Source organism: Wyeomyia smithii, chromosome 2 (genome assembly GCF_029784165.1).
Source record: "Wyeomyia smithii strain HCP4-BCI-WySm-NY-G18 chromosome 2, ASM2978416v1, whole genome shotgun sequence".
NCBI lineage: Eukaryota > Metazoa > Arthropoda > Insecta > Diptera > Culicidae > Wyeomyia > Wyeomyia smithii.
In genome coordinates, this window is record NC_073695.1 from 7,412,908 (window position 1) to 7,432,762 (window position 19,855).

The following is a 19,855-nucleotide window of genomic DNA, read 5'->3' on the forward strand; positions in this document are numbered from 1 at the left end:
ATTTCATCAACAAAGTTGATTTCAAAGAACAACCTACCTTTATTTCTGGTAGCCTCATCCTCCGTAACAGCCGCAATGGACTTAGCCTTCAGCACCAGTGCCGCAGTCGTGTTCGCAACAGCTTTGGCCAACCCCAGCAGCATGTCGTGTAACTCACGACTCTCCATACTCTCCTCGCCAATGGTACTGAGCACCTGTCCACTGGCTTCGCCAACTCGGCTTGCAGCATTCAGCAGATTTTGTCGTGGTTCCTTACTCTCCGGCTCGGCTGATTTCAGCAGATCACTGAAGGCTGCGCAAAGTTTCCTAGTCGCTTCCAGCAGCTTATCGCCGGTACAATCATCATCCATGAGGGCAGCAATCAGACGCACCTCCTTGGTCACCTCCGGTATACTCTGGGTAATTTGCGACACCGCAGCTCCCACGGCATCGTGATCGATCTCATCCGGCTGGGAGGCGGTTACGACCTGTGCCGTGGCGGCGTTCATCGTCGCCAAATGGGTCGTGACCGTTTGCTTCGAGGTGTCCAACGTTTCCTCTCGCCACTGCAGCGATCCCGGATCTGTTCCCAGCGGGGGTAACTGAGCTTTACTCTCCAGGTCCTTCTCCGCTTTATTGATCGCATCCTGACCGGCAGAAATATACCCAATAAGGGCCCGCTGTGGCTCCGACAGGACCGTACTGATGCGAGTTTGCTGCAACTGTACAAAAGTGTTATATAAACCTTCATGTTTCAACTTCTTAAAATAATTCGTCAACTTCGGTTATTTTGCGTTGCCAATCGCTACTATCTGATAAAAACACTAGGGGAATTTAGATTAAGATGAGAAAAATCAATTCACCTACGCCTGTGCAGTGCCGGTTGCGTTAGTCAAACATTAGTTTTAGAAGGGCAGCATGAAAATATAAGAACTGATTGAATTTTTTCTCTCAAAATCTATTACTTGATGTTGTTGTTAATTTGTTAAAACGAGAAAGTACAAACCAAAATGCTAGTGTGTTAATAAAACGGTCATAACGCAGAAACAACATAACGCTTTCTCACCATGGGCGGTTGATGGGCCAAGTTGACCTGTCCCACGATAGCACCGTACTGCATGGACTGCATCTCCCCAGTGCCGTAGGGACGTTCGCCTACGGAGGTCACAAATCAAGCCGCCAATCAGCATCAAATCAAAAATCAGGAGCAAATGAAAGGAAAAAAATGAAAGAAAAAGAATAAAAATGCACATAATCAAACGCGGAAAAGCAAACATAGATAATGGGCTAAAATGAAAACGAGTAACATATACGAATGTGTTTGTGTGTGTCCGTGTGGGTGTGTGTTTGTGATTCATATATAGAAATGAGAAACGACGTCAACTCGTTGATCCTGTGGTGAGTTGTGATGGACAGCTAACATCCTTTGCACATTATCAACCATAATAAAGCCTAGCCTAGAGGCCTGGTGGTCCAGGGACTAACTAGTTGAAGTCGGACTGGAAAGCGTCACATTGTCGTGCGTGGTGAAACGTTGCAGAACGTGCCAAATGACAAGCGATTGAGCTGCGTTTCACTACTCATGGTGTGGAAAAAGGGGAGGGGGAGTCTGCTCATTGTCTGTTATGATGGATTTTATTGTCTGGTACGAAACTGAGGAAGCATCCTACGTGTTGCAGGCTGAACATGTGGCAATCTAGAGCGGACTATTGTTGTGTAGAAAGTTTGCTCAAGTTATGCGTTTCAGAGCAGGAAACTAAACAAGAGTAATGAAGTTCTGTCTTTTTACCACCAACGAGCGAGCGTTGATTCATTTTAAATTCTACTTGAAAATAATTTTAGTTTTTTTGAGAAAATGTCTTGCGAATTGATTAGGTAAACATCAGTTGCATTTCTTTCGAATTCATCACAGTAAACATCAGTTGCATTTCTTTCGAATGGATCGAGTGCCGTCGTTGATTTATGACAAGGTTTTTGGTGGACAAGAAGAGCTTACCGTCGTATCCACGCATGATCGCTGGTTTTGCAATTGATTGTGTTTCCACCTTGCCGGAAGGAGTCGTCTCTTCATGCTGCAGAAAAGTGGCCCTAAAACGAATGATAAAACGAGAAATGAGATTTAAGATTTACCATGAATTGATATCGAAATTGTTTATTCAGTATCGACGAGAATTAAAATATATGATGATGAAATGAATTTAAAGGCAATTTCATCAAAACAAATTTGTTTGAGATATAATTGAATTGATCCTTACGAACTTGTCTCAAAATTGGAGAGTTATTCGTCTTGGATCACTTTGAAAAAAATCCCGCTTTTAATGTTGATTGGTTACCTCCAGCTCTGTGTCTTTTGTATTACAATGTTTGAATATATTTATAGACGTCCGAAAAAAAAACCAAATTCTGGAGAGAGAAAAAAAACAAAGAATTCAGAAGTATCATTTTTGACCGAAAGTGTTGTCAGATAAATAATTTTCTGTAAATAATTTTGCTTTTCTCGGGAACAGCAGCCAATTTTCTTTTAAATTTGATAGTTTGATCGTGTTTCTCAAATGAAATCCCGTATAAACCACCTACCATCCTGAGGTAAGATGAGTCAATCTCGAGATTTGACAATCTACGAAAACAGTTTTAAATTTTTCAGTTTTGAGCATGAGCATGAGCATTAAGGTGGGGGAAAGTGATCGATTTTCCAGAACCAAGTTTTTTTGGTCCTTTTGGGGCCCCAAACAACCCTAAACTTACCTGAAGTCGATTGATTTTGTCTCCGCTTGGCGCATTGCATTTCAAATTTATATGAAAATTTATATGGGAAAACCTACTTTTTTGCATTTACCTTCCTAGAGAGCTCAATGATGCTCTAACAATACACTTCATTATGTTAAAGTATAGTATTTTAGATGCCCAACAACTTTGCAGAGGACACTGAAGAGCTAGAATGTCTCTAAGAAGAGCTATAGCTGTTCAAAGTTGAGTATGTCGATTTAAATGCAGAAAATCTTGTTTTCTGCCAACATTACCAATGTACCGGCGTCAGCAGGATTCCCATCAGAAGTAACCTGCCGTAACGAGTTTATACACTCAGCTGGATCAAGCAAACAAATTTAGGTCAATATTCTAGGCGTAAGTAGAATCTACAACGTGTTTCAGAAGTTACTTCTGATGGGAATCTGACTAACGCCGGTACACTGGCAGTGTTGGCAGAAAATATGGTTTGCAACATAAATTCCGACATACTCAACTTTGAACAGCCCTAGTATTTTTTTGGGACACCCTAGCTCTTTGATGTCTTCGGCCAAGTTGTTAGGCATCAAAAAACTTACCATTTGAAGTCATGAAACCTATGGTTTGAGCCACTTTGAGCTCTTTAGAATGGAAAATGCAAAAACGTTGGTTTGTCCATACAAATCTCCATATAAATTTGAAAAGCAATGCGCCAAGCGGAGACTAAACCAATCGATTTCCGATATATTTAGGATTGTTTGGGGCTCCAAATAGAACAAAAAAAACTTGGTTCTGGCTTTCTGCTATCAAGTTTCGTTTTTTCCATATAACGATTCCCCACCCTAATAAGGTATTCATGAGAGCTCACATACAGCTAAAGCTCACACAAGGCAACGAAACTGTATATAGCTCTTTTTTTCTGTGTGTACTCATCACTGCGATCAGAGCTTAGATCTATTGTGATATTGCCCGGGTGTACTCCGCACTTCATATTATTGGTAGTATCACTATTGAAATAAGTTATACGCTTATCTTTCATATCCGTGCATGTGTGTAAATTTTACCTTTCCGTTTCAAGCTTACTGCTCTACTATACCGAGCCTCTGTCCATCCTAACAATATCGCCTAATTACAATTCCCTGTAGAGAACTTTCATACGTTACTCACACCAGTTTTTTTATAATAGGGACTTATTTTGTTAGAAGGAGAGTCAACACGGGGTACTGTAGAATTCAGATTGAAGGAAGGGTACGTTGTGGGGAGCCTGAGAATAAACCCATGCTAAAGTCCTTCGACAACCAAATGGCCTGATTCTACTAAATTTCGAACCCACGACCACCTGCTTACCAAAGCGGACTCTGTAACCTTGCGGCTACGGAGCTCCTCTGTCTATACACATGACATGACAGCCTAGTTTGCTCATTTTGAGGATGTCCTGTTGGCTTGGCTTGCGCTGTTGACAGCCTGCTGATCGGCTGCGGCTGTCATCGACTCGCACACTTAAGTTTCTCCTTTTTCTTAGGCCAGTGGCATATTGAATACAAAGCAAACCGTTTCACATGTGTTTCCATTGTTGATATTATTCCCCACGTAAGAAAAAAACGTGCTCCGCACCATCTCGCCTTCATTGTAACATCGGCCTTACTTTCGTAAATTATAATTACCTGACAACCCGGATTCGTACCGAAGGCTATCTGGCATTATAGGCTGTCGTTAGCGACAGCTTGGAATAGACATAAGGAGATGAAAAATAACAATCCGTTTGTCATTGCATGTGTGTTCCTTTCGTCAGTGGCTATATACTGAACTTACAGGGAGCAGGGAAAGCTGTGCAATACAATGGGAGCCGAATTAGTTGGTAACTTTCTGTCACGTATAGACAGTCATTTTCAGAAGCCTGGCAGATTCTTCAATTACAGCCTTATCAACGTGTACGCGGCGACAGACGATAAAACCGACAACGTAAAAGAGGTGTACTACGAGCTCCTTGAGAAAACGTATGGAGAGCGCCCACAACACGACATAAATGTCGCCATCGGAGATATGATTGCACGAGTCGGACGAGAGGAATTTATTCATCTCGTTATTGGTAGGGAAAGCCTGCACTCTATCACCAACGAAAACGGCTTGAAGTGGGTGAACTTCACCGCGGCCATGAGAATGGCCATCTGTTGTACCCATTTTGCACGTCTGAACATTCGGAGGCACACCTGAAGCCACCCCATTGGAGATCGACCACATGCTGATCGACGGCCGGCACTTCTCAGACGTCATAGATGTGCGGTCCTTTCGACTATCTCGTGTTAGGCACGCGCCGGGCTAACCAACGTATTCAATTCCGTTTCGGAGAGGAAGATACGGCTGTCCATCCAGAGGTTGTCGGCAGAAGGAGTTGCTGCAGACTATACTTGGAAAGTTGATAGACGAACCAGCTGAAGTGGACCTAAACGAGCAGTGGAAGCACATCCATAATGTGGTCAGCGAAACAGCGCAAGGAGTGATTGGCATGACAACGGGAACCACGTGTAGTGGGTGGTTCGATGATGAGTGCCTAGAGATGACGGAAGAGAAGAACCGAGCCTACGCCAACACGTTAGTAGCAGATTGTCGTGTGACGCGTCAGATGCGGGAGAAATACCGGGAGGCAAGAGCTGCCGTGAAAAAACGTGAGAACTACGGTCGCCTCCTCGTGGAGGCGAAGAATTGCTTCACCAGGTACGACACGAGGAGCTTCTATAGAACGATTAACGGAATCTGCCAGTAGCTGCGATATGTAATGACAGGGAGGGGAACCTGCTTATCGATAAATCGCAGGTGGCCTGGCGTTGGAAGCAACATTTAGAAGTGGTGTTGAGCGGTGAGGAAGGTAGGAGAGTCGTCGAGGGGAACAGGATAGAAATTGAGAAGGACAGACAAGCTGTGGATTCACCTACATTGAACGAGGTGAGGAATGCTTGCAAAGAGCTGAAGAACCACAAAGCCGCTAGGAAAGACGGCTTACCATTCGAACTTTTCAAAGTTAGCTGTGTAGTGCAATTCACCATATCCTAGGGGAAGGACTCAATCTGCCCTGTCTACGAGAAAGGACATAGACTCAACTGCAGAAATTAACGAGGCATAACCCCCTTAAATTCCGCGTGAAAAATTCTCTCCCGTATCCTGTTCCAGCGTCTGAGGCCGTTGCAGCAAGCAGACCCGGATTTAGAGGAGGCAAAGGGGGCAAAAGCCCCGGGCCTCCCGATTCGAAGGGCTCCCTTGTCCTGAGGCAGACGTGAAGCCAGAGGGGAGACACAGCACGTTACCTCTAAATGTTTCAACCCATTCCCCGCGGGTGATGCCATATGGCATCACCTGACATATAAATTTTGATAACAATTTAACAACTATAGGTACTTGAATTTTCTAACGATGAAAACATTCTTAAGATTATTTCCATCGTTAGAAACTTCAAGTATAGTTAGAGAATAGATAGATTAGATTAATCTTCAACACACAATATAGTTTGTGCTAATTATGCATGCGGTTGCTGAGTAATAAGAGTTTGAATGCCATATTTCGATGTAAAAACTGATTTCTCTCCGCGGGGATAGGGTTAAGAAAAGAGGGCCTTACAAAAAAATCTGCGCCGGGTCTCCCAGCACTTAAATCCGGCCCTGCCAGGAAGCCTTCGTTGGAGCGTACCAAGGCGGTTTTCGAGCAGGACGATCTACAACGGATCAGATGTTTACCTTGAAACAGATTCCCGACAAGTTTCGAGAATGCAACTTGCAGACACATCATCTGTTTATAGACTTTAAAGCGGCGTGCGATACAATGAAACGCAACGAGCTGTGGCAAATTATGCTTGAATAAGGTTCTCCAATATAACTGATTAAACTGATACATATGACGCTTGACGGTTTCACATCAAGCGTCAGGACAGAGGGCAAATATTCGGACTCGCTTGTGACGTTAGATGGTCTGAAGCAAAACTGTTCAAACATGTCAAAAATGCTCTAAAAAAGTCACTAATATTTAATATCAAATATGTCAAATATGTCAAATATGTTAAAAATGTCAAAAATACCAAAAATGTCATAAATATCCAAAATCATGTTGAAAATGACAAAAGAGCTACAGATGACACGTTTCGCGTCGACCCGACCAGATGTTGGCAGCATCATTTCATTGTGCAATTGAATTTTGTTGGTGTGTAGGCCTTACTAAACCAAGTAACTTTGTATGCTTTTATACAAAAAAATATCTGGACTAACATTTAAAAAGGGCTGAGGTATGTCCATTCTTATTCAGAAGAGTCTGAGACAACTGAATTCTATCTAAAAATTCTTTTTTAAAAGAGATGACCATATTCTTTTTGCTTTTAAAAAGAATTTTTTTCAGTGTGTGAATTTCATGTTTTCAATATTCTTCAAATGAAATTCAGACAATTCGCTAAACGTTATCATTTGATTAGTTTACTTCAATTCTTGGCTTTACCGTACGAAAAATGCTGGACATGAAATTTTCTTCCTTTCAACTTGTGCAAGCAGTGTGAACATCGCCTTACAAACAGATTCGACAAAGTATGTCGAACGGTAAATCGAGCAGACTTTCGATTTCTGCAGTGGTCAAAATCAAACCGACATGTCTAATAGCCTAAACGTACCTTTACCCCAAATGTCATATGTCAAAAATGTCAACAACGTCAAACGTATCAAACATTACAAAAATATTTATAATGTTATATATCGTAACTGTTAACTTTAAAAATATGTTGAAAAGTGTCAAACATTGTTCGGAAACATCAAACAGTGTCAGAAGTAGGTGAAAAGTAATAGGAATAGGGAAATAGTCGAATGCATCGAATGTTAAGTGAAAAATTCCTATGATTCAAAATTGTACTAAAAAATGTAATACTTTATTTTGTTTGAAACTTTTAATTGCATGGGTAAAATTGAATAAAATCCTGGGTAAAACTAGTGTAAAGTGTAATGTTTCTATATTCAAATCTTCGTAACAATCTGTCAAGTGATTTTCGAGCAAAAATGGTGTGCTTGTGAAAATCCAGGCTAGTTCCACATGTGGATCAGGAAACAGTTGGGAATCGACCATTCGACCATGTTTCGTGTAATAAAATCATTCGAAGAGATCCAGACGACCCGGCGGCGAGTTGGCATGAATTAAAAAATATGGTCAAGACGATCAGTTCTTCTGTCTGGTTCGTTCAGACAAATGACAAAGAAGCAGGCCGGATTTCATGTCTTTGAGGCAAGGAAGCCGTCTAACTGAACCGATAACCCGAATACGGTGGCCAAATCCCACACCAGGAAACTGTACTGCGAAAGGTTCGTGTAGTCGAAACGCATCCTAATGGACGACGAGTCATGCAGAAAGCAGATCCCCGGCCTGGAGTTTTGCGTTGGCAAGTCTCACCAGGATGTTCCGCAGCAGTCCCGGAAGAAGAAAGTCGACGAATTTGCCAAGAAATATTTATTTTTGCAGGCGATCTGTAGGTGGAGCAAATTAAACAAGCCGTACTGAACGATTGGCACCGTCAACGGCCAAATATATAGAGAAGAACTCCTCCAAAAGCGGCTAAGGAAGGGCAGCTTCGGTCCAACGAATGTGACTCTCTGATTTAGCCGGATCTAGTATCATGCCATTATGCTAAACAAGTGATGGAGTGGTACGAAGCCAACGATGTTGCTTTTGTATCGAAGAAGGAAAATCCGCCAAACTCGGCAGAACTTCGCCCATCGAGCTCTGGAAAATATCGTTACAAACTTGGTTCTTTTCATAATATTTTTGATTATTTGGATAAATTAAATTAGATCTTGCGTTTGAACATGGAGAAAAATGTACACAAGAATGACTTCCAAGAAGTTGTCTGATTTCTTTAAACATATAGAAAAAGCGATCTGTGAGTACAATTTACAACTCTTTCTCAGTTAAGCGGAAAAATATGAAGATGAAAAAAAAAGTTGATCAATATTTTATCGATATCAGCGGTCCCCTTTTTTTTGACATTCATATTATACGAAAGGCGAAATTTAAAAAAAAAAATTAAATTAAATTCAAAATACTCAATATTCAGCATAAATTCTTATAAAAACTAAAACTTACTTTGACGGTGCCACGCTCTCCTCCACCATGGTCGATCCCTCGTCGCCCTCGATACCAAAATGGTCCTTAGCCTGTTTCTTCTTCAGTATGATATCAATATAACCGGCAATCAGCTGTACGATCTGTTCCGCTTCCGTCGTCTGCACCGAGTAGTACTGATCGGCGTAATCCCCAAAGTCCAGCGTGAACGTATTCGGAGAAGCACCCCAGCGACGTACCGTCGTCAACGGCCACGTTTTCAGGATCTCCTTCGAGTGTTCGTCCAGCCGGAGGACGGAACTCTTAGTGACACCAAGCAGACGCGGCACGAGCTTGTTTTTACCGTTCATTTTTTCCTTGACCAGGAAAAACGTCACTCCGTAGGTCGGCAGTTCCCGGGCCGTCTTCGTATACAAATACTTAGCGTCCAGATCCGACAAACCGACGTGGCGTCGATGTTCGGCAAAAACTTTCTTCTCAATGTTTTTCCCTCGAACGTACGAACTGGGCAGGAACTCTCGGAGGCTGTTAGTATAATAAAACAATGATTAGTACGTTAAAAAGATCTTGTTCGTAACAAAAAAATTGATACATACTCCAAAAACCCTGGTTTATGCTTCGATTCGTTGTGGTCACCGAACTGAATTTGCACCTGAATACCAGCAAATTCGCAAGCTTTATCCTGCGTAACGGGATGCGTCCCATCCAGGATGGCGTCTCTGGCCTGAACGTACAGCAGATTCAGCTGCACCGGATCTCTCGAATCGATGTTTTGATCCGAGTAGAAAAATTTTCGTCTCAGCAGAACCGTTTCCGCTTCGTCTATTCCCTGCTCGCGGAGCGTTTTACCCACATCAACCCAATTGATTTCGTCATCCGTGCGGAGTTTCTTTCTCAAACTTTCCATCTTGGAATCGCGCTCCTTCTCCGCCACCTTTCGACGCAGTGTCAACGTTCCCATGTTGGATTTGTTGTCCGGTAGGTTTTCATTCTGAGCATCCGGGTCTTCTCGAACCAAACCATACTCCTCATGGTTCGTGATACCGATCTTCGTACAGATGACGACCATCAGCTGGGACACTGGCTGCGAGTCGTCAACCAGAATTGTCTTGATCGCTCCGTCCAACATTCGAACGCGCAAATTCCGGTGCTTCCGTCTGTACTCCAGCACATCGTGATTTCTTAGCAGATAGTAACCAAGATTACGTGCCGGTTCGAGCCACACACCCTGTCGGGTGTCTTCATCTGCTAGGAAAAGTCCAAACTCCTGGGCCTGTCCTTGTACCGCTTCCGCGAATTTGTCCTTTATGATTCGGCACGCATCGAAAACGGTCGTGTTCGGGTCGAACTGGATAGTCTTCGTGACCCGTCCACCCTCGAGACTGATGCGAAGTGACAGTGTCGACATCGTCGGCTGTGGGTAGTGGCGATGAGAGCAACGGCAGAGAGCGGCTGTTCGTGAGTGACACTGCAAAAAAAAAAAAGAAAGAAAACAGACGGGAGAAATTAGATTATGAATGAAAATCGATAAATTTAAATGCGGGCTTCGGCTCGTATTGGGTGCTGTTGCCTGTGCCCTGACTTTATTTTCCCTTCTTTGTTCGAATGGGTGCGAATTTGGTGTGAGGCAGCCAAAGCTGGTCCTAATGACAACGCCCATGCTGGCTGCGAAACGGAACGAACGGCAAACTAAAGTATGAATGATGAGCGGGTGTGAAGGAGAAAAGTTTCGCATAAATCGTTCGTCATCCGTCGTTTGTCTTGCGATAATGAGAAGCGACTTCAGTCTGAAGTCTGATGGTTCTATAGTAAGTACAGGTGTGATAAGCAGCTTTTTACTTCTAATCACTATTTTGAAAGTAACAAAAAAAAAAGATACAATCGATAAAATGTCTGCGATGTAATGAGAGAATACACTTTTATTCACCTCTAATTCGGACAGCTTGAAAGCGCCAACTTCGGAGAAGCGAAGCTTAACCTAAAAGCAGCCTGCAAAGCTGCAGCGGTTTAAGGTAATTTGATACTCCCGAAACCTTCCCATCGTGTTGGCTTAGAGAAGCTCTGTGTGCTCTAGCAAAGTACATAACAATTTTATCAGCACCCTAATCCCTATCCGGTATGACTGAATGATAGGGAGAGGCGGCCGTGTAATCAAAACTCATTACGATCATCGCCATGCCACCGTTTCCACCTCCGGGGGGAGTAGCGTTTCCACAACAACTCCACACTCCCAAGTCAAGCAGCGCTCGGTTCGGTGGCAGCTGCTTGAAAAGCAATTTATCTCACCGGTAGAGGAAAAAAGCGGCTGTGAGAGCGGCTCGTCAATGCTAACACATATTTGAGTCGATAAATATTTTACCCTGAGATTTTTTTGTTCCCAGTTGGGTGGAATGGGTTCATGGGTTCATTTAAAAATCATCAGCACCAGCGCTTAGTAGCTTCAATTTATAATAATTCGTGAAAAGTCTAGAATTATCATAAACTTGGAAAACTTTAACACACTTTTGACTTTGAAAGACGATGAAATCCTGAACCATTAGTAACCGCCACACTTCGCGCATCGGCTGGAATAAATTTCCCGACAATATCAAGATTTTGCTAATTTTTGCTGTCGTACAACGAAAAGTGCTTAGGATACAGTTAACTTGGTAGATTTTGAGCAAACTTAACCGGGCGGTACCGTGGCGATGTAAGCAAAATGCCGCCCTCGAGGCAAGCGAACCGTACTTGTCAGCATCACTTCCATCAAACATATTTGCTTGTTTTCGCGCTTCCGCCCGGAGTAGAAGATACGCGCTCGCAGAAGTGTAGGGAATTCGCTTGTTTGTGTGTTTGTTTGTTCTGTTTGAACAGGACGGACCAGAATGGTTAAGGCAATATTTGGCTATAAAATTCAATTAGTTTGATTGAGTAGGAAACGGGAAAGCCACGGAAGGTTGTTTGTTACTCTAAAGAACAGCTGATTGTATGATATTTTTTTTTGTAAAGTTTCTTGAAAAAGTTTCTAACATGGGAAAGAAGCCCACATCCTCTGCTGGTTTTCCTCAAAAACCTATACGCGCGGTAAAACATACCCTCTTGATGCACTTCACAGCTCAATTTAAAGAGATGTCGAATCGAATAGCCAGATCATCCGTTCGACACTGCATAAAATCGGTGCAATAAAATCGGTCCGACACGAGTTGGTTTTTGGTGGAAATCAGACGGACGAACGCGTCCTGCTGGTGATGACCCTGTTGCCTGCCGTTGGCATTCCGATGCCGACTAATAGCTCTCGTTCGTTGGTGGGAAACCTTCTTGCAATGTGACCCCCTTCTTCCGTCCTTTCCTGTCGTACTGACCAGTTGGGTCACTAGCGGTTCGGCTATCGAGATCATTATCACGGTGACCGTATCCTTCAATGGTGCGTGAGAATGATATGTTTATAGTTATTTCGTCCGTTGTTGTCCTGCGCATCACCCTTGCCGCCCACATCGAATGTACACAGTTTGCGGTCCGCACGGGGGCAAAATTTCTGGTTGTTTATCTGAGCGCGTGAATGTTTTCCAGTGTTTGGTAAGTGAAAGTTCGAGGGCGAGGGTGACGGAACCGACAATACAACCGATGATTTACGATTGTTCCCAGGCACCGGATTGTATGTATACGCAATAGTCCATCGGCAGGCTGAGCTGCTGGTGGTGCAAGGTTGGCTCAGCCAAAAATTTCCGTGTTGGGCTTCGAAACAGAAAGGGCGGCGCGCGTAACGTGTGGGTGATAAATATCACTGTTTTGACGCCCTGTTGACATTACATGAACACGGGATAATTGGACACCTCAGCTCTTTTCCCGCACTTTCCCGGTGGCCCACCACTTGGTGCACCTGATAGGCGGTTTACAGCGGTTCCCGATTAATCATTGCGTCCCGTTCGAAGGCTCGACGGTCATAAATCAAAGCACGCATGCTAAGGCAAATCGTACGTTTGACGTGTCTTGATTGATGTCCCGACATGGTTGTGGGAGGAGACAACAAAAAACAAACTATGATGGATAGAGTAAAAAAAGCCTCCATGTTAGTAAATGTTTTCCATTATGGGTTCGATTTGAAAAATCTTATTTTTCCTAATTCGATGACAGTTATAAATTTAGTTCAACTCAAACCTTGAACTCGTTCTTCGTCTAAAAATAGAGCTCATATAACTACAAACAAAAAACGATTCTGTCAGTACGATATCTTTCTCCAAGTGAGTTGCAGAATATTATCCAGAATGGGTTCAAGCTTGAATTGAGTTACTGTTCATTGTTTTTTTTTAACTCCATTCTGGTTCTAGTTTCCTCCGTTTTTGTTTATTTGTAAAGTCTTTTTAGCTAATGGTGTGGCGTTAACAGTTTATCTTGGAGCTGAATCAATCCGATGTTGCTTATTTTTTTCTCATGTTGCTCACTGTTTCTCATAGTATTCCTCTAGTTAGTTTAAATTGTGTGTTTCTTGTATTTAATTACATTAGGTGCACAGCTAAGTTCCAATAAAATTTACGGCGTCTGAAGCGCATTGGAGGTTGAAAAAGTTTACGTAAATCCTGCTCTAAATGTAACAAACAGCCGTAATTGATTTCGACACTTCAAAGATGGTAATTTCGATATTAACGACTGTTCGTTTTTCTAAAAACCTTCGAAACCGCTGAATTTAATGAATTAATCGATAAAGATCTATGCCAAACGTAGGAGCAGCTTGCTTTGGTATTAGGAGTTGCCATGCTTTAGGAATGACTCAAAAACAAGGAATTTTGGTTCCTTATGATTTGTAGTCAAGGGACATTGAGCGTTGTTGTCGCTTTGAACAACTGCTCCAGCGGCAAAAAGAAAGCGATTTCATAATCGCATCATGACGGGTGATGAGAAATAGATTTTTTACTGAAGAAAGTCATGAAAACTGCCCGGTCATGCTTGTACGTCATCGGATTGACCAAATGTATACGCTGCGAAGATTATGCTGTGTATTCAATGTTGGTATGATTTATTATGAGCCATCGAATCAATTGATGTAAATGAGCTGAGCATTGTGCGCAAAAGGCCACAATACAAGTAGAGGCACGAAAAAGTGATTCTGCTGCAAGACAACGCTTGGTCTGATACTGCCAAAGTACTGCCGTTCAAAGTTTTTTTAGCTATTTCGAAAATGTTCTGATACAGACGTTTTACTTACACTTGTTTTTGGTAATATTAATTTTTAGCAGCGAAATTCCCTAACGTTGATAAACCTTGTTTTATTCTGAGTTCTGACGATAATTGAATGAAAATTGTTAAACTTGGACATTTCACTGACCTTTAATGTCTTTCTAGTTTGCAGATAAAAATTTGAATTACTTGTCAAATTTACCAAGGCCTTTTCGCCCCCCTAGTCGAACCTTCCTTAATTAACAATGGACAAAAATTGATTTGTCATGGGTTTACCTTCGCACGCACTAACGAAACTACCCACGCAGCATCAATCATAGTAACCCGTGAGTCAGCAGAAAAAGAATTGACAGTCCAACTCTAACCGTGATAGTGAAAACAATGAAGCTACTCCGTTTCGGTACCCCGCCGTATCCCAAACGAATATCGTGCGACCCTGGATACGCCCTTTCCGACATCTGCAATATCTTGGCACTATCAGACAGCAACCAGAACATCTAAAAAAAGCCCGGTTCCGGGCCGTCGACGACCCTGAACTGCAATATGCTCCAAATAATGCTGAAGAGGAAAACCAAAGAAAACGTAGCTACATCACTGTGTGTGCTGGGCCAGGGGATCAGTGCAACAGTGTCTCGCGTGTCGGTGGTCAACCTGTAGCCTGCTTTGCAACTCTTAAACTATTTGAGAGGCGGCTGCACAAACAGCCTGAAGGGGTCTTCACACATCCTCCGAACTAAGTTGTCCGGATTAGTGTCTGGCTGACCTGCTCAGCAGTCACTTTCGCATCCACTCTCGGGTCACATGGGGGACGCCGCATGCCCGCACCTATGTAGATACTGCCTGAACCCTGACCTGTCAGGATCTGTGTCAGGTGAAAGTTAGCTTCTCCATGGCGCCTCCCGACCCATCCGGATAACACCAGAATAAGTCGATGCGTCCAACTACTCTTCGCGGAATTAGACCATTCCAGCTGCCATCTGATCATCGAGAATGATCTTCTAGTACCTCTAGTACCTAATGGCAATGCTGATAGGCATCATGCCGGACAGGACGTAAATTACGTCGTATGACACTGTACGAAACACACTCGCAACCCCATGAGCCTGTAGTTACTTTCCAGTTTACCACGATAACTGTTGGCCTCCATACCTAAGTATACCTAAATATATCTAAGTATAGACAAAACCACGCTGGCAAGAAGTTTACGCTTGCTGTCATTCGCCGCTGAGCTATTCGACATCATTCAAGATAGTGCTGCAATAGCCGTTGAAGCCCTCCTACAAACCAAGTTGACGTCACTCTTAAATGTGTTATCGTCAACCATAACCCCCAAGAGCTTCAAAGATCGCTTTGAGGTAATGATGCAGTCTCTGACTCTGACCGCCGCCTGTTGCTCTGATTTGCGGTTTTTCACAACCATGATCTCCGTCTTATGGTGCGCTTACTCCAGTTTCCTGGAGTGCATACAGTCTTCGACCTTGCGTATACAGTGCACGGCCGTCAACTAGACCTCCTCGATCGACTCGCCGTAGAGCTCTACCGTTATGTCGTCTGCAAAGCCGACGGTCACAACTCCTACAGGGAACTTGAGTTTCAACACCCCATCATACATGACATTCCATAACACCCGGCCCAGGATAGAACCTTGCGGAACTCCTTCGGTCATGGGGCGCACTACTGGCCCTTCTCCGTGTTGTAAACAGGTACTCGACTCTGGAGGAAATTTTACAAAATCTTGTACAGCGACACCGGTACATGAATGCTACCTCACCCTGGATGGCAACGACTGGCAGGGCACTTCGTATTTTACTTCCCCCTCAAAGGAAGTGAGCTCCGAGGTAAAGTTCATTTCACACACCAAGTTCCCCAAGAAGGTGCTGCTGTGGCTGACAACCAGCGAGAAGGGGATGTCAAGCCGCTCTTCTTTCGCTCCGGACTGACCATGTACGGGGAAATTTATCTTACGAAGTGCCTGCAGGAAGTTCATTAAGAAATAAAGGGCGAAGTTGCGGTGTTCTGCTCGCATCTGGCGTTGGCCCACTACTCGAAGCGATTATTGGAAGAGATAAAGCGGCTGAATACAGTGGTATTCAAGTCGGCAAACCCGCCTAACGTCTCCCAGCTGCGTTCCATCGAGAATTTTTGCGCAAACCTAAAGCGTAAGATCTAAAAAATATTTATTATATCAAAATTTTGTTGCGGACTGAGAAGAGGTTGATAAATAAAGCAAAGAAAGAACTCAAAAACATGCCTACCCGCATGTTTTCGTCCTCTTTGTATTTAGTCTTTCTAATTTTTCTAGTCTATTCTTTCTGCTGTGTCTAGTTTTTTCAATTTTTCTAGTCCTTTTAGTCTGTTACATGACAGCTTATTGTCATCTAGAATCGTGTGCACTAGCCTTCACTGTAAATTAAAACGAAAATTACGCATATCGAAAAATCATAGAAAACCGTCAGATGTCAAAATTTAGGTTATCGCAAAACTCTCTGAACAGAATCGAGTTAGTTACAATCCAGCTACCGAGAAGGCTTCCAAATAAGGTTCGATCTATGCTACACTAGTGACATAAACTGCAATGATTTTAGCGCTACAAATGTCGGAGTGTAGTCTTTGTACTTTTTTTAGTCTTTCTAGCCATTCCAGACTCTTTTTATTTCCTTAGTCTGTAGTTCTTCTGTTATGTGTCCTTTCTTCTCTATAGTCATTCGACTCTTTTAATATTTCCGTCTTTCGTTATTTTTTGTGTCTTTCTAGTCTTTCTAGTCCTTTAAGACATTCTGGTCATTTCATTCTAATTCCCCCTGTTTTTCTAGATCTTTTTTTTTAACTTTCTAGTTTATTTTCAATCTCTTTATTCTTTTTAGTCTTTTTTAAATCTTTTTAACCTTCTTACTTTTTGTGGTCTGAACACTCTATTTTGTCTTTCTAGTGTTTTTTATCTCTCTAGTCTTTCTATTTAGATGACATCCATCAATTACGTAACGCAAAATAGATCAGTTTGTTCCCTCTTTGTGCAATAAAATGTAACTTCACAACTTCCCCTTTATTAAAATGGTGTAACGCTGTGAAAGACCACCTTCTTTTCCTATTTTCAGCAGCTTATGCCTCCTGTGTATTGAGATAAAATACTCGAAATGTGTAAGCTGAAAAACATGCATAGGTATGACAATTTGTTTACTATCTTTCTCTCTATCAGCCCTTTTTTTCAGATTGTAAAACAGGTTTAGCAAACATTAACAATAATTAATTAAAATATCCAACACTATTTCAAACAGGTTTAAACCTATTTTAAGCAGTTTTGCAGTTTTGCAGCTTCCGAAAAGCGCCTGGGTGGCTGCAATTTTGGTTGATTTTTTTCGATTGATTCTTATTCAATTATTTTTCTTTGTTGAACGGCTTTTCACATTCCTATTCGTAAGATAGCTAATTAATCCGAGTTTCAGTTCTCGCCTTCGAAGTTGTCAATATTGATAAAATTCAAGAGTTTGGGGCTCGTTTTCTCCTACTGAGTAAAAAAGACACCACTCCCTAAGCCTTTCCTTACCCAATCAGTGAATGTCAGAGGAAATCATAGAATTTAATTCTAAAAAAACCTTTTTTTTTCACCCTGGCCATACAACATAAATATTTGTTTTCATTCGAAAAGTTGAGAAATTCAAAACCAGATGTTCGAATGACCAGTAACATGTCTTTTTCAAGAGTCTTTTAAATAGTAGTCAGATGCCGGCTACTATTTATCTAACACATCGTCTCTTTGATAGTCTGTTTGGAAGTCTTCATCAGTCTACACTGCCTCTTGCTTTCCAATTATTTTCTTTCGAGTTGCACGACGCATTTTCACGGTTTGTAAAATTGTGGAGACTTGTAACATTGAAAAAACTTATCGAATCGTAATAAAAGTTTGTTGTAAACCAAGTTTCTGAAATTGAGTGGTTACTGAACAAATCGTATGAGTTTATTCTTGTAACAAAAATACAGAGACATTTGTTCAGTTTTCGAAGGTGGTATATTTGCTTCTGATTTGCGTTTTTTTATTGGAAAAATTTTGTTTAGGAGTAATATTACGGCCTCCCTGGAAAGGAAAGCAAAAGATTTTTTCGCTGCGTAACACAGATCCTACTTTCTTCTTCCGCTGTGTAACCATAAGTAAAGCTAGAGGATACCCTATTCTCCCCCTAGAAGCGTTACGTAATCGATGGATACCGCCTCGTTCGAGTTTTTCTACTCTTACTATTTTTTTAGTTCATTCTAGTTATTTAAATATAATATTTTTCGTAGTTTTTCTAGTCTTTTCTTCATTTTTTCTGCTTCACTCCTCTAAATCTCTCTGGTTCATCTGATTTTTTTAGTCTTTCTAGTCTCTCTAGTTATTTTGGGTTATCCAGTATTTCCAGTTTGTTAGTTTTTCAACTTTTTGTAGTCTAGAAGGACTCTGAAGTAGTTTAAAAAGTTTAAATGGTCACCTTTAGGTGGGGTGAAATGAGCACACTTTGTCACATAAACATACCTGAAATTCATCTCAGTAGACTTGTGAGTTTGTCTGTTTCCATAGTCAGTGTTTGTTTACAGTGATGGTGCGAACATATATTAGAAAAACCTTTGAGACCGAATCGATCAGAAAAAGGGACTGCAGGCGGAATTGGCCACCATAAGGCGCGACGGGACATTCACGAAACAAGCCGCCAAGCATCACGGCATCCCGCGATAAACGTTGGCCCATTAGTTGTACTTCTACACAGTATCAAGATATGTTCTATAAGAGTGCTCATTATACCCTAAGCTCATTGTGCCCCAGTGGGGTGCTCATTGTGCCACACACATCGACTGATTGCTAGTTTTTGATGTATGAATCTAATTTGAGTTTTTCACCATTATACGATAAACTTTTCAATTTTTGAATAGTGTACCTTTAATTATAGATAGTTAATTCAAGTTTTGCACTGAAGACAGCGTAAAATTTTTGTCGTTTTCCATGCTTAAATCAGAAAACAAGTTAGGGTGCTCGTTATGCCCCTATTCCCCCTATGTACATTTTATTTATTGGCCAGAAATAATAACCTGTGCGAAATTTCAGCTCAATCGGACGTTATTTAGGGGTGCCTCAAAGCGCTTAAATGTTTATAAAAATCTACCAACGGGAGACTACATGAAATTGTGAAAATCGAAAAAAAAAATATGCCCAATGACTAAAAAATAAATAAAACATCAAGATATGTGCCGTACTTCGATTGTTTTGATCTTGTGTGGTATAATACTTTCTATGTGTATTTCGTGAACTACCACATTTCTGCTATTAAATCACACCAGTGAGCGCAACTATTTGTGCATTGCCATCTGTTAAAGAATTTTAGGAACTATCGATTTTTCCATTTACATCTGCACTAGATGTTGTTGCTTGGCTATGAGTATCAAAGTGGTTCCCTAAACAATCCTAAACTTATCGGTAGTCGATTACTAGTGACTCCGCTTGGCGTAATGCATTTCGAATATGTATACACAATTTCAATTTTTGATTCCAACTTAATAAGAAAAAAACATTGTATGGGAATGCAAAACGAATTCATAACATTGGCAACATAGTTGGAAAGTAAAACTGAAATCATATAACTGGAAACAAGTTCCGAAACAAACTCCCAGGATCCAGTTCTTCATCTGCATCGACTAAATTACCATCCAGGCAATACAGCAACGATTTGCTGGAAATAAAATCCGAACCGTCCTTCGGTAAAATTCAATTAGAAGCCGTACGAAATCGTTCGTTCGGAGGCAGCGGAGGACACTGACCCTGCTGACTGCTGGCCGGGATCGGGCTAGGAATAAATCGCTCAATTGCAATAAACCCACCCGGAGGAGCCCAATCGTTCCGTCCGAAGAAAGCTACAAATTAATGGAGTCGCTTATATGGCTTCTTAATGAG

General features: G+C 41.9%; 1 protein-coding gene across 11 annotated transcripts in view; it reads right to left on the reverse strand.

Moving 5' to 3' along the window:
• Window positions 1-19,855, reverse strand: part of LOC129726018 (talin-2) — a 119,631-nt gene that overhangs the window by 18,110 nt on the left and 81,666 nt on the right. For all 11 annotated transcript variants that reach the window (XM_055682548.1, XM_055682551.1, XM_055682550.1 and 8 more), the window contains 5 exons: window positions 9,381-10,252; window positions 8,806-9,309; window positions 1,976-2,067; window positions 1,046-1,134; window positions 38-701 (listed from right to left, as the gene is read on the reverse strand). In XM_055682548.1, the coding sequence (XP_055538523.1) occupies window positions 38-701; window positions 1,046-1,134; window positions 1,976-2,067; window positions 8,806-9,309; window positions 9,381-10,192 (2,161 nt within the window). In that variant the 5' untranslated portion in view covers window positions 10,193-10,252. The remainder of the gene's footprint in view (window positions 1-37; window positions 702-1,045; window positions 1,135-1,975; window positions 2,068-8,805; window positions 9,310-9,380; window positions 10,253-19,855) is intronic.